At 36.5% G+C, this 15732-nt stretch overlaps 1 protein-coding gene across 1 annotated transcript in view; it reads right to left on the bottom strand.

Annotated features, from left to right (window-relative positions):
* The window catches only part of LOC150087779 (rab-like protein 6), a 144310-nt gene that overhangs the window by 63181 nt on the left and 65397 nt on the right, over nt 1–15732 (bottom strand). Inside the window, exons 5-6 of the mRNA XM_090370409.1 lie at nt 6857–6948; nt 3689–3829 (exon numbers count right to left, since the gene is read on the bottom strand). Of these exons, the coding sequence (XP_090226535.1) occupies nt 3689–3829; nt 6857–6948 (233 nt within the window). The remainder of the gene's footprint in view (nt 1–3688; nt 3830–6856; nt 6949–15732) is intronic.

Genomic DNA, 15732 nt, shown 5'->3' with positions numbered 1-15732 from the left:
ATGCAACATCAAAAATGATGTAGATCCTCCAGACGACTTCATTATCTTCTGACATTCCGAACATTGTGCTTCATCTTTGCTTTTTCGAGCAAAATAATTCCATACATTTGATTTCATCTTAGTCATATTAAGAGTAATAAATATTAATTAGTAGGAATTTATATCACCGACAATTTTAAATAAAAATATTGAAGACAACAAAGACACAATACTATGCGTCACTCCCGCAAGCACTGAATGAAGAGTCTAAACGAGGCAAGTTTCAAAATTTTCACGATAGAAATTTTTATTTTATTTACTTGCAATTTTTTTCCCCCAATTAAATCTATTGTATTTTCAAAATTACATAAAAGCTAAATTTGGTGAAGCTGCTTTTTGGAGACCATTTGATCGCAAATTTAATAGGAATAAAGAAGCAAGAAACTTTCTACGATTGAAATTTGATGCAATATTCAGCGAATCTGTTTCTAGTGGGTAACCATCAATAAGGCGCGTTCCATAACTTGCCTGGCGAACAAGATAGATGGAACGGAGAAATGTTGAGCATTTTCTTTTGCACTATCGCTCCGACTCACTCAGTCGTAAATGAGTACATCTGCATCGTGCCATGATACAGGTGGGAAGATAAAAGGTACCCCTCCTAGATTTGGGCCACTTGCCCGTGAGATTCGTACCTAAACATAAAATAAAATAAAATAAAATAAAAAACATGTTTAAAACATAAAGCAGTTCAACGATCCAGACAAACGAACAAACAAAAGAAAATATGCGTAACAAAAACCTGTATTCGAGAGCTAATTAAGAAAATATTCGAATCCGGTTTTAGAAGCTCGGTTTCGGTTTTAACAACTCAATATGAAAACCGATTTAACCGGTTTTATAAAACCGGTTTGCAAGCCCTAATATGCAGTGGTTCTAAACTTTTTGACTAGAAGTTTGTCAAGATCTTCACTACCGAGGACACCCATAACCCAGGTGAGGAGGCACATCGATGACGGGAGGCATGAGGACAGCATCAGGCACATACACTCAGTTGCTCTCTCTCACATGCACCCAGTCGCTTTCAAGCATCTGTTGCGTGTGGTGTATTAATTAAAATTCTACTGAAATACCCATAAAATGTTTAGTAAAAGGAAAATGCCTTCATCTACATATACGCCAGCTAAGAAGTCAAGGAAAACTATTGATTTAGAGTGTAAAATGAAAATTATCCAGCAGTATGAAGGCGGAAAGAAAGTGAATACGATAGCACGTGACTTGAAGTTATCACATTCCACGGTATCAACGATACTTAAGAACAAAGAAAGGATTCGGAAAGGTGTGAAAGGTTCTGCACCTATTAAGTCTACAATTTTAACCAAACAACGACAGGAACCCATCCATGAAATGGAGAAATTGTTGTTTATGTGGATGGAAGATTTAATGCAAAAAAATACACCCATGAGCCTTCACACAGTGCAAGCAAAGGCTAGAAGTTTGTTTCAGAGTTTAAAATCACGAGCCGGAGACAATTACGCAGAAGATTTTCAGGCTAGTACTGGGTGGTTTAAGCGTTTTAAAAAAAGATTTGCTTTGCATAATGTCCCTATAAATAAAGATCTCCTACCTCAACCCAAGAACATGATCCTGACGATGCACAACCCAGCACAAGCAAAGATTAAAAATTGATTTTGTAAATTTCATTTGTATTAATTTTTACATTAATTCTAGATTGTATTTTTGTGTTTACAGTACATTATGCACAGTATTATTTTTCACATTATGTACAATATAATTATAGATTGTAGTTTTGTTTTTTATAAACAGTATGAATAATAAACCAATTAAAATGTAGTGAACGTTTGAATTTAACCTCGTAGAGAGAGATAGCCTAGGTGTAGAAACAAAGGTATGTACAGTATCGCTAAGTAAAAGATACTGTATTTAAAAGGAAAATTAAAAGATGATAAAAATTTAAAAGATTATAAAAATAAATTATAAAGATGATAAAAAGATTAGAAAGGTTAAAAAATACCGTTAATAAATATATGGCCGATATACAACCAGATCGACTTACGACCTGTCAGTCAGAACAGAAGTTGGTCGTAAGTCGACGACCAACTGTATACAGTTACACGATATGAAGAATAAATATTAGGGAATACAAGTAATATTTAACCATATTTATTATAATTTATTTAAGTTCAGGGAAAAATCAGGGAAAATAATGGGATCAATAGTTACAGAAGTAATGCTGTGATCACCTTGACAAGAATGCAGTTATACAGTAATCACAGCAGACATTTGTTAAGGGGCAGATCTTGTCGGACCAATCTGATTAGTTAATATGATGCATTAACAAAGGAATTGAATGGCAAAAAATAATTTTGACATCATATACGTAAGATTTCAGTCAAGTTTTTGACACTTCCACATGAAAGACAGCTGCCAAACTACAGCAGGTTGGGGGAAAGTTAGTGCTTTTGATAAAGGGATAGTTGAGTGGCAGAAGAGAGTGGTTATTAATGTTCTTCTCTTGGACTAATGTTAGTAGCGGAGTCCTTCTATATTCAGTTGCGGGATGCTTACTGTTTTTAATCTTTATTAACAATATTGATGGAGGGCCCACAGACACCCTCTCCTCACTGCTGATCATCTTCGACAGCAAATGTTGTGGTGTCCCCAACATGCTAGTTGGACACCAGAAGACTGGAAATGAGTGTGCTGGTCAGATGAGTCCAAATACCTGGTGAACATGCTGACAGACATCTTTGTGTGGTGCAAGCAACAGGAGTCTACAGATCCATTGTGCACAGTGCCACTAACCAGGCAGGTGACAGTGGTTGCTTAATATGGAGAGCGTCTTGCTGGCAACAACTAGGACTCCAGGTGCGTATGGATCAATGTTCCATTGGTGAGGTCTACCAGCAGCTCTTAGACCATGTGCACCCTGCCATGTTGCATTTTTTCCCAGACAGAAATGCATTATCATCTTGGATCTTCCAAGCCGATAATGCACTGTGTCACTGAGCCCACATCATGCATGAGAGGTTCAAGAAACACAGTGAAGATATCACCAGTTTTGACTGGTCTCCAAATTTGAACACCTATGAGATGTTTTGAAATGCAAAGTTCCAAAACATCCCATAGGTATTCATGCAACCATCATCTATTCCGACACTGTGGAAAACTTTGCAGGCAGCATGGATGCAGATCCCTACAGACATCTAGTGGTCAATGCCTAGGTGAATAGCGGCTATTATCTTGCAAATGGTGACATAACAAAGTATTAGGTAGGTGGCCACAATTCAGTGATCAAGGAATGTATATATATATACATATATTTTCTTGTGTATAAAATAATGTTATTACTATGTACATTTCACCAGTATCATTTCCTAATTTTATGCAAATCCCCTGGTACACATTTCCATGGAAGAAGGTATAATAGTGATTATCATTGCTGTGTGTGTGTGTGTGTGTGTGTGTGTGTGTGTGTGTGTGTGTGTGTGTGTGTGTGTGTGTGTGTGTGTGTGTGTTAACATGTGAAGTAGTAAACTTTAATATGCATTTTGGATAAAAGTATTAACATTCAACATAAATATTTCTTATTAATGATCATTATAAACAAATTATGTAATTTATATAAACAGTTGACTACTAGAAAAATTAAATGCACCAACTAAATTTCAGTCATAAAATAACCAACCTTTCCAGACTTTCTATAAAAAAGTGAACTTGATCTTCAGTTACTGTACGATGATGTCCCATATCTCGATGATTAGCTAAAACTAGTACAGGAATGTGAGAAGGAACACAAGGAAGTTCTCTTTGAATATATGCAAATGTCCTAAAAATTAAAATGAACAGCTATCATTAAATAAATATAAATATTATAATATAGTATTTTTCATTATACTATTATTACGGAGAGGGGAAGAGAGAATAATCAATATAAAAGTGAAATACTGTGTTGAGAACAAGAAGAATAATTTAATAGTTTTTAAGATTAAAAAAAAAAAAAAAATAGGTTAAGAGTCAGTCTATTTTATTCCCCACCAGAAATAGTTATAAACAACAAATATTATATGAAAAGAAGGTCAAACAATTGGAAGGGCTCTTCTCATTGGGATGGGACTAATGCACTCAGTATACCTGAGTGCATCAAGCAGTAAGAGACTGATGCACTCAGGTATACTGAGTGCATTAGTCTTTTACTGCTTTTTAACCCTCCTTTAAATACTTGCTAGTGACTCTTAACTATTTTTTTCTCCCTTCTGCAGTATTATAGTATTCAAGGGAACGGGGGGGAGGGAGGAGAGAGAGAGAGAGAGAGAGAGAGAGAGAGAGAGAGAGAATTAGTAACACTAAGAATTTGGTCAGAGTAGTGAAAATTTTTTTTTTTTTTTTTTTTTTTATGTGAACCCCAAACACAAGAGGTATTAGAACCTATAGTACTTAGTACTGTGCTTGGGTTAAAAATGAAGCATTACTCACCTTATGTAATTTTGTGCAGAGAATTAGTTTCAGGAAAAAATTTTTAAAATTTCCTACATAATTGACAGGAATTCTATCTCAGTGGCAGTATTTTATTTCCAAATTTGCTGAAGCCATTTAAAAAAAATTAAATGCATGTGTACCCTGTACACATGAATGATGTTAGCATTAGCATTACATTAGTAGAGGCATTTGATGCAAGAAAGCAAGCTTATGCAGCATCAGCCAAAAAAAAAAAAAAAAAAAAAAACCCACTTCCGCTTCACCCCTCTGTTCGTTCAAAATACCTGTCCAGCTGAGCCTTAAACTTATTTAGGCTATCAACTTCCACTACAAGGGATGGAAGTCTGTTCCACCAACCAACCACCCGCTGGCTAAAAGCAAATTTCCGCACGTCTATCCTACATCTGTCTTTCCTCAATTTGAATTTATGCCCTCTCAGGTGATTATTCTGAGCTAGAGGAAGAATCCCATCAGCATTGAGCATGCCCAAACCATTCAAGGCTTTATACACCTCTATCAGATCACCTCACTGGTGCCTAGTCTCCAGACACTGTAATTTGCAAAACTTAAGCCTTTCTTCGTAAGAGCACCCCTTTGTTCCATTCACTAATCTTGTTGCCCTTCTCTCTACTCGTTCCAGCAGCTCTACATCCTTTTTGAAATGAGGCCTCCAGACCTGTATACAGTACTCTAGGTGTGGCCTGACCATTGCCTTATACAAGGGAATAATCACCTCCTTATCCTTGCTGGAAAAATTCCTGTATATCATTGACAATACTCCATGAGCTACTCTTGCAGCCCGTCTGCACTGCTCAGAGAACTTCATATCTGCCTGCACAACCACCCCCAAGTCCCTTTCATTCTCTACCACTGTCAGTGTAGTACCACAGAGTCGATACGTTGCTCTGGGGTTGCTGTTTCCCATGTGTAGTACTTTACATTTGTCAATGTTAAACTTCATTTGCCACCTCTCAGCCCATCTGCTCAACCTTTCCAGATCCTGTTGCAGCAGCATAGTGTCAGTAGTGTCCTTGACAACCCTGCCAACCTTTGTATCGTCTGCAAACTTGGACATTAAGCTTGATATACCATCATCAATATCATTTATAAATACAGAAAACAATAATGAACCCAACACTGAGCCCTGAGGGACTCCATTAATAACATTAGTCCACGATGAGCAGTGTCCATTGATTACCACTCTCTGTCTTCTCCCCCTCAACCACCCCTTTATCCATAGCAGCAATTTGCCTCCAATGTCACACTGCTCCAATTTGTGTAGCAGTCTTCCATGTGCAACAGTATCAAAAGCCTTTCTAAGATCCAAGTATATAATATCAAAGCTATTCCCTGCATCCAGTTCTTTTGTGACTGCATCATAGTATCCAATCAAATTGGTCAGGCAAGACTTCCCCTTAACAAAACCATGCTGTGTCCAAGCTATAACTGAAGTCTTGTCTAAATGATCCTGCAGTGCTTCTTTAACCAGTGCCTCCATTAATTTTCCTGGAACAGAAGTTAAGCTCACAGGTCTATAATTACTTGTGTCAGCCTTTGATTCTCCTTTGTGAATTGGGGACACATTTGCACATCTCCAGTCTATGGGTACCTCCCCTCAGTCCAAGGAAGCTCTCATAATTATGGCTAAGGGTTTGCTTACTTCCTTTGCTGCCTCCTTTAATATAACTGGATAGATCCCATCCACCCCGGGTGCCTTTCTTGTGTTTATCTTCAACAGTTTCTCCTCCACTTTACTCCCAGTTATTTCAAGATTCTGTAGATTACTGCTAGAGTTGAATACATCTCTGGCATTCCCCTCGCTGAATAACTCCTCATGTGTGAATGTCGATGCAAAATATTCATTTAGTTTGTTAGCTACCTGAGCAGGATCATCAACAGTTGACCCATCAATATCAAGTGGACCAATCTGATTCATCCCCTTCCTTCTAGAGTTTACATAAGTAAAGAACTCTTTGCTGTTTTTCTTTGCATCCCTTGCCAAGGATTTCTCGTAATCTGCCGAGGATGTTTTATGTGAAAACATCCTCGGCTTGGAAGAGGTTAGCGAAATCCAAGCCAAGGAATGTAACGGAAATGTAAATGTTGTGGTCAAATGTTTGTATTGTTGCAATCACTATTCTACAAACATATTTCCTTATGTAAAATTGCAACAGTACAAATATTTAATCACAACATTTGCACTTCTGTTACATTCCATTGTTAGGTGCTGCTATAGGTATTTTCACATCAAAATTTTTTTTTACTCTCATTAAATTTCCTAACAAAAGCAATTAAACTCAACCAACTAACTGTTTGCAACATCATAAAAAGAGTGTGACAAAAATATTTCTTTTTCTATGAAATATAAAAAACTCACCACTGTTTAGTAATGTCTAATACCATAATAACCCCATTTGTTCCTTTGTAAACATCAATGAATTCAGCATCTAATGCTGCTTCTTCAGGTACCTAAATCCAAAATAGGAAAAAAGTATCATTTTATGAAGTGATTCTTACCTCAATAACAAATTACTTATAAAGAATGGGAAAGAAAAGCATGAATGTTGGTTGCCATTCTACAGGCAAGTCAAGCAACTTCAGTTCTGAGGACATTAGATTACTTTGCTGATAGTTCTGGTTCAAGAAGGAGTATTTTGCAACCTGACTATCATCAAATTATGCAAAATTAAAGTAGTATTCTGCATGTGGCCAGCATACTACTTTAATGATCATTATGTGCTGCATTTTTGGGTGCATTCAAAAATCAATATCAGTCAAATAACTGATTGCACTAAGAAAAGGGAACTGTTGGGCAAAAATTACTGAGTTTCTACTCTGAAACTTGCATTTTTGAAAAACAGGCTAAGAAGTTTTTATGTAGTTTTGTTTTAGTGTGTTTGAAGCACAAGATAAGAATAATAAAATTACTGAAGGCCATTATATGAGAGCTTTAGAAGTTTTTAAATAAAAAGACTAAACAAAATTTAATTTACTGATTATACCATACAAAGCCCTCTACCCAGTACCCTCAATTATTTTTAAACTTATGTGACATTTTGGACACACTGTCAAAACTAGTCTTTGGACCAAAAAGCAAGCTGAATCCAATCCCTACAGAATGTAATCTAATATTGTTTAAAAAAAAAAAACTGTAACTTACTAATATGTAGGTTAGTAAAGAGGATTTGTTCTCAACCATAATTTCAGACTGATTATGCTTTACCATAATGTTATCATTTAAAAAAGTTTATTAGCACAAATCATTTTACTTAATTCTATTTAGTGAGTTAATATTTTTATGCTATTTTCTGGCTGTTTCCTGTTAATCTCATTCATTACATTCATTACTTAAATTCTAACTACACTTTTAACAAAAAACTAAACCATGTATAGATTTTTTTTACTGTTCAAATAACCTTGCTTAACTGAAAAAAATTTTAAGAAGTTGAGCTGCTAGACTAATTGGTAAGAAACTAACAATTTTATTATCTAATCTTTAATGAAAATTTATCTGTGTTAAGTGATATGGTTTCACATTAAGTCATTAAGTAATAAATAATGTCTCTATTCAGTAGGTCGTTAAGATCCCAAGGCTTCTTTATCTTGAAGCTTTAACCTCATCTCTGTAACACCAACAGTGGCCTTTACTCTTCATCTAGATTCTATTCTCTTCTACTATTTCCTAAACATAGTCACTTCATTAAACATCTAATTTTTTAACAATAGTGTAGCAACAATCAGATCTTTGTGGTGATTTAAGTTACATCCTACGAGGGGCATTCAATAAATTATCTACCTAAGGTACTTTCCATATTTATATTTCAATGATTCATGATTTATCATGTTCCTACATATGTCAACTTGAATCATACTAATTTTGATCCCACTATGTTTTTAGGTTGTACTGCTGTAACAGAAAGAAGAAAGACAACTATATCAAATTATGAATTTTCTGAAATTGGAGCATTGTTCAGTCATCAAGTTTCTCATCAAAAAAGGAAATGGGCCAAAAGCCATTCATGAAAGAATGTTATGTTGTTTGTTATTTGGTTTTTTAGGAGCATTAGCAACTAAGGCCATATTGCTCCGGGGATATGTGGTGGTCATTCCTGACCTTTCCGCATCCTCCATATTTGGTGGTCACGGGCTTGAACCCCGGTCTAATCAAGAAGCAGGTGCTACGAAATGCTGCTCCTGCCCACCTGGCTACGGAGGCTCCCATGAAAGGATGGTGGCTGTGTATGGGAACAGTGCACCTTTATAGTACCAGGTGAAATTCTGATCAAAACATTGGAGTAGAGAGTCCATTGAAGATGATCCATGTCCATCTAATCTAGAAAGCCTGTGACACTGACCAATCCAGAAATGTGCCAAGCTGCGGAAACCTTTGTGCTGAATGACAGATGTTTAAAGGTGTCCCAAATCTCTAGGGAATGTGACATATCTGAGGGAACAGTTATAACCATCCTCCATGAACATTTGGGGATGACTAAGGTCAGTCAACTAAGGGTCAGACTAAGGGCAGAAGCAATTCAGAGAACAGTTTGGTGAGCAGAATTCGGAGCTTTATGAAAGGAAACCTGAAACTTTCATCTCCAGAATTGTTACAGGTGATGAAACATGTATCAGGATCCCAGTCGGTTCATCACTGGGATCCAGAGATCAAGCAAGAATCAATGCAATGGAATCACAAGGGTTCTCCCCATCCAAAAAATTTCAGACACAACCTTCAGCTGGCAAGATTGCAGCCACCATTTTTTGGGATGCTGAGGGAATTTTGTACAGTCACTGGGGAGTCATATGCATCCCTATTGTACAACCTAAGGGATGTCATAAAGGAAGAACACCATGGAAAACTTTTCAGAGGTGTGCTGCTTCTTCAGGACAATGCACCAGTGCAGAGGTCACATGCTGTTGCTGCTGCTTTGAGAGACTGACTTTACAGACCTTACCCATCCACCTTACAGACCAGATCTGGCCCCCAGTGACTATTTCCTGTTTTCAACACCTCAAGAAAAATGTATGTGGACATCTTTGCTGATGATAATGAACTGTTGTTATTTGGTTTTTAGGAGCATTAGCAACTAAGGCCATATTGCTCCGGTGCGGTGGTCATTCCCTGACCTTTCCGCATGCTCCGTATTTGGTGGTGATGGGCTCGAACCCCGGTCTAATCTAGAAGCATGTGCTATGCACTGCTGCTCCTTCCCACCTGGCTACGGAGGCGCCTTAAAATAATGAACTGAAGTCTGCTGTTTTTGTGTTCTTTGATGGACAGGACAAAGAATTTTATTTGTCTGGTATTTCCTCATTGCCAACAAAATGGAACAAGTGTATTGAAGTTCAAGGGAGTTACATTGAAAAATAAAAAAAGATTTTTACCTCTATCTCATTTCCTTCATAGGTAGGTAGGTAGATAATTTATTGAATGCTCCTTGTAAGTCACATCCTAAAGGTTTCCAGATAAGATTTATGATGGGAATGCATGATAATATCATCTACAATTTATTTTAAACTTTGTGAGGATAAAGTATTCCATAAATGAAGCAAAGAACAGCCAAAAAAAAAAAAAAAAAAATTGAGAAAAAAGGTTTATTCTATTTTATTCATTTAATTTTTTGTAACATTTTGAATTAATTTGTTTTAAAAACATTGCAACAGTTTTTCAGCAAATATTTTCATTAATTAGACTCATAGTTTAACATTTTATGCCTTAGCCACATGCATGCATTCAATTTCAAAAATGTATACTTTATTTTTCGTGTGGACTTAACTTGCATAACCAGCTACCTGTTGCACCATCTTTCAACCAATATTGTTGCCCTTATGTTTTTATAATTTTGTAAAATGTACCAAAATTATATTTAATTTTAAATATAACCATATGATATATTTAAAATTAAAAATTCACATTATATTTCTGTAAATAAATATTAAAAAGTAATTAAAACAGTAACTATTTGTTCATTTTAATGGCAAATTAATAATGAACAAATATAAAGGAACAAAAATAAAAATGGTAAAATAAAAATGTAGAAAATTATAAATATATAATATATATTTACCATAAGTGAGGCTTGAATCCATTACTGCTGGGCAACTAAGCTTTTACTCTAGATTTTATTTTAATCCCTAGACTAGGGATTGATAGTAGCAGGTCAAATTCAAGCAGTGCTAAGAAACAAGGCAAACCTTGATTTTCTTGGATGTTTCTAAATATGGGGTCATAATGCTTGGTCATTTTATTTCAAATAAGGAATGCTTTATCCTCATGAAGTTTAAAATAAATCAGAAATAGCACACTCATGCATTCCTCTTGTTAGTTAGTTATTACAAGTATCTTCATTTAAGATAAACTTTTCACAATGGTTTTATATTAATATAAACCATTTTTCTGATTTCAAGACCCTTTTTGCCTAAATATGTTGTTTCTAAAGTGAATCTGAAACAGATCCCTATAATTTTGGTAAAAAGTGCCTTGGATACCTCACTTTATATCTTTTCATGCATAAAGAATAAACAAATTCTGTTTAGTGTGGATATTTTCAAGTGACTTTGAGAAACAAATGGTTTCTCATCAAATGGATCACAATATGATCCATTTTGTTACTGCAGTTTGTTTACAAAACCAGCATAATTTTGAATATGATAGTGTATTTATAAGTTACAAGACAACCGTTACAAAAACAACCGAGATAAGAACAGTCATCAATACAAAGTTCTGCCTAATTAATCAAGAATAAATAATGATCCATCATAAAAGATAAATTTAAATCAGTTTAGTAGGGATTTTAAAAGATTTCTGACATCTGAAGATAAACTACTTGCTGATATAGTTCAAGTACAGTAAACACTAGAGGTTCAAAGTTATTAGTATTAGCTGTAAGGTGAGAGGAAGCCCTGGGCTTTTGCCGCACTGGCAAAAAAATAAAATAAAATAAATAAATAAACAAATAACACCACCTCTATTGGACTCCTCCTCACATAAGTATCTACCCAATTGAGCTGTGAATTTCCCCCAGCTGTCAGCATCATCCACCCAGTGATTAACAACTCACTAGCTAAAAGAAAACGTCATACAATCCAGTTTAAACCACTCTCCTCTGCAATTTGAATTTATGGTTCCTAGTTCTGGAATCACCTATAACAGTGAAAATTTCACCTCCATTCCTTTTACTTTTGCCTTCAGAGCCTTATATACCTTGATCAAATCTCTTCTAAGATGTCTAATTAATACTGAAGCTCACATATCTGAAGTCTTTTCTCATATGGGTGCCCTTTTGCTGATCTCACCAGGTGCATTACCCATCTTAGAACTCTTTTAAGAAGCTTGATGTCTTTTTTTTTAGTCTCCACAGTACAGTCTCCATGTCTTCACCTGGACATAATATTCCAAATGCGGTCTCACAATTGCCTTATACAATGATATTATGACTTCCTTATCTCTACAAATAAATGTTCAATAAATGACAGTCATTTATTGAATGTCATTGATTTATTGACTGTCATTCAATAAATTAATGACAGGACACCACGGTCCCTCTTCACTGCTTGTCTATGCTGCTTGGAGAACTACATGTCTGACTGTATCATAATTCCCAAATCTCTTTCTCTCGCTACTGTTTTTAGTTCACCCCCACCAAGTGGGTAAATTTTTTTGGGTTATTATAAGTGCAAAATGACTCTTCCCTGTTCATACATATCATAATATGCATATCATGAAACGAGCAGAAATACAATACACTTCACAAAAACAGGAGCATCCAATATACAAAGGAAAGTCAAAAACTCAAGAATTTTTATTTTTTTCCAATGACTAGTAGGATACTTAATTTTTTAAAAATAATCTTTGCATAAAGTTTAGGCATTTATTCCATCTATACATGAGTTTTTTATACCTTGCTCATAGTCTTTTGGTTCTGTTTGCACCATTGTATAATGGCCTCATTCACTTCATTGTCCAGGTGGAATCTACATCCTGCCAGATCATTTTTCAGTCTTCCAAAAATGGGACAAAACCATCTTCACTAGACTGCACAAAGAATGATCAATATCACAGTGCAGTTTCTGGATGGTTGCCAACATGTGCTAAGATGTGTGGTCATACTTCAGAACTTCGAAACTCACTTTATGGAGCCCCACCTGTATTGTAATGTGCTGTGCAGGCACACATACAACTCCTCACCAGATCATTGATTGTTGTACACCAACCTATCTTGATGAAATTGTCTGTTAAAATGACATTTTCTTCTGTGAAAACTGTGTGAGCTTGTCCTAGACAAGAGTCATCCTCAAGTTTTTCCTTCCTTCGTGGCAAAGATTTGCCCATTTGGACACTCACGAATATGACATATACCTTGAATGGGTTGAGCACACTGAATTCTGATGGGATCCTTCCACTTGTTCAGATTACAAACCTAAGGGGGCATAAATTCAAATTAAGAAAGGACAGAGGTAGAATAGATGTGCGGAAATTTGCCTTTAGCCAGTGGGTGGTTAATTGCTGGAACAAACTTCCATCTGTCGTTGTGGAAGTTGATAGGTTGAATAAATTTAAGGAGGAACTGTACAGGCATTTGGAGGGAATGGTGTATTTTTTTTTTTGGTTTTTTTTTGGCTGATGCTACATAAGCTCATACACTTGCTTTCTTGCATCACATGCCACTACTACTACCTTTTCTGTGTGATGATGAATTTCTGTTGTAGAGATGGCCTCTGCTTTAAAAAATTGAATGATATTATGTTGTGCTATCTTAGATGCACCCTCAAGCGAATACTATATTGTCTCTGCTGCTGTTTCAAATCACTCCCTAAGCATACATGATAGCCATTATGCCCAATTATCTACCAAAAGCATTAGTACTAATCCCAAAATTTACATCTATGGTGGCACATTATTATTATTATTATTATTATTAGCCATATGGTGCAAAGGAAGCCTGAGGCTTATGCTGCACCAGACAAAAAAAAAAAAAAAAACCAATTTCTGAATTACTGAGAGAGAGAGAGAGAGAGAGAGAGAGAGAGAGAGAGAGAGAGAGAGAACAAGGGTAAGAAGTAGAAAGGAATCACAAAGAAAGAGAATAACGATGATGTCCAGCTCAGTCCCCTCGGTGTGCCAAGCCCATACTCACAAGATGTGAGCCCCAGGGGTTGTCTTGGAACATGCAGAATGATCACCTTGGCAATTTTAAACATTAGCATTAGTAGAAGCATATGATGCAAGAAAGCAAGCTTATGCAGCATCAGCCAAAAAAAAAAACAATACACGCTCCCATTTCACTCCCCTCCGTTCATTCCAAGTACCTGTCCAGCTCAGCCTTAAAATTTATTTAGGCTATCAACTTCCACAACAAAGGATGGAAGTCTGTTCCACCAACCAACCAAACGCTAGCTAAAGGCAAACTTCTACACATCTATCCTACATCTGTCTTTCCTCAATTTGAATTTATGCCCTCTCAAATAATTATTCTGAGCAAGAGGAAGAATTCCATTTGAGCATTCCTTGAATGCTCAAACCAATCAAGGCTTTATACACCTCAATCAGATCACCTCGCAGGTGCCTAGTCTCCAGACACTATAATTTGCAAAATTTAAGTCTTTCTTCGTACGAGCAACCCTTTGTTCCATTCACTAATCTTGTTGCCCTTCTCTGTACTTGTTCCAACAGCTCTACATCCTTCTTAAAATGAGGCCTCCAGACCTCTATACAGTACTCAAGGTGTGGCCTGACCACTGCCTTATGTAAGGGAATAATCACCTTATCCCTGCTAGAAAAATTCCTGTATATCATTGACAAGACACTATGAGCTACTCTTGCAGACCGTCTGCACTGCTCAGAAAACTTCATACCTGCCTGCACAATTATCCCCAGGTCCTTTTCGTTCTCTACCACTGTCAGTGTAGTACCACAAAGTTGATACGTTACTCTGGGGTTGCTGCTTCCCATATGTAGCACTTTACATTTGTCAATGTTAAACTTCATTTGCCACCTCTCAGCCCATCTGCTCAACTTTTCTAGAACGTGTTGCAGCAATGTACTGTCATTAGTGACCTTAACAACTCTGCCAACCTTCATATCGTCTGCAAACTTGGACATTAACCTTGATATACCATCATCAATATCATTTATAAATACAGAAAACAACAATGGGCCCAATACTGAACCCTGAGGGACTCCACTAATATTAGTCTACGATGAGCAGTGTCCATTGATTACCACTCTCTGTCTTCTCCTACTCAACCATCCCTTTAACCATAGCAGCAATTTGCCTCCAATGCCACACTGCTCCAATTTGTGCAGCAGTCTTCCATGTGCAACAGTATCAAAAGCCTTTCTAAGATCCAAATATATATCAAAGTTATTCTTTGCATCCAGTTCTTTTGTGACCACATCATAGTATCCAATCAAATTGGTCAGGCAAGACTTTCCCTTAACAAAAGCATGCTGTGTCTGAGCTATAACTAAAGTCTTGTCTAGATAATCCTGCAGTGCTTCTTTAACCAGTGCCTCCATTAATTTTCCTGGAACAGAAGTTAAACTATCAGGTCTATAATTACTTGTGTTGCCTTTTGATCCTCCTTTGTGAATTGGGGTCACATTTGCACATCTCCAGTCCATGGGTACCTCTCCCCTGAGTCCAAAGAAGCTCTCATAATTATAGCTAAGGGTTTGCTTACTTCCTTTGCTGCCTCCTTCAATATAACTGGATAGATCCTGTCCACCCTGGGTGTCTTTTTTATGTTTTTCTTCAACAATTTCTCCTCCACTTTCCTGTCAGTTATTATAAAATCATCCAACTTACTGCCAGAGTTTAACTCACCTCTGGCATTCCCCTCGCTGAATACTCCTCATGAGTGAATGTCCATGCAAAATACTCATTTAGTTTGTTAGTCACCTGAGCAGGATCATCAACAGTTGAACCATCAATATCCAGTGGACCAATCTGATTCATCCCTTTCCTTCTAGAGTTTACATAGGTAAAGAACTCTGTTGTTTTTCTTTGCATCCTTTGCCAAGGATTTCTCATAATCTGCCTTTGGCTGCCTAATCTCCTTTGTGACTTGGTTGCAGACCAGCTTATATCTATCAGAGGCTTCCATGTCACCCATTAATTTATATGTATCCCATGCATTTTTCTTCTCTGCCACATGTCTCATTAGTTCATCTGACATCCATTAAGGCTTAAACCTTGAACAATATTTCTTAGTTGGTATGTAAAGCCTAGTAGCTTCCAAGATAAGTTCTTTGAA

The sequence above is a fragment of the Mastigoproctus giganteus genome, chromosome 3, assembly GCF_048544385.1.
Source record: "Mastigoproctus giganteus isolate SK-2022 chromosome 3, ASM4854438v1, whole genome shotgun sequence".
NCBI classification, from domain to species: domain Eukaryota; kingdom Metazoa; phylum Arthropoda; class Arachnida; order Uropygi; family Thelyphonidae; genus Mastigoproctus; species Mastigoproctus giganteus.
The sequence above is the reverse complement of the archived record's forward strand: the minus strand, read 5'-3'. Positions and strand labels throughout refer to the sequence as shown.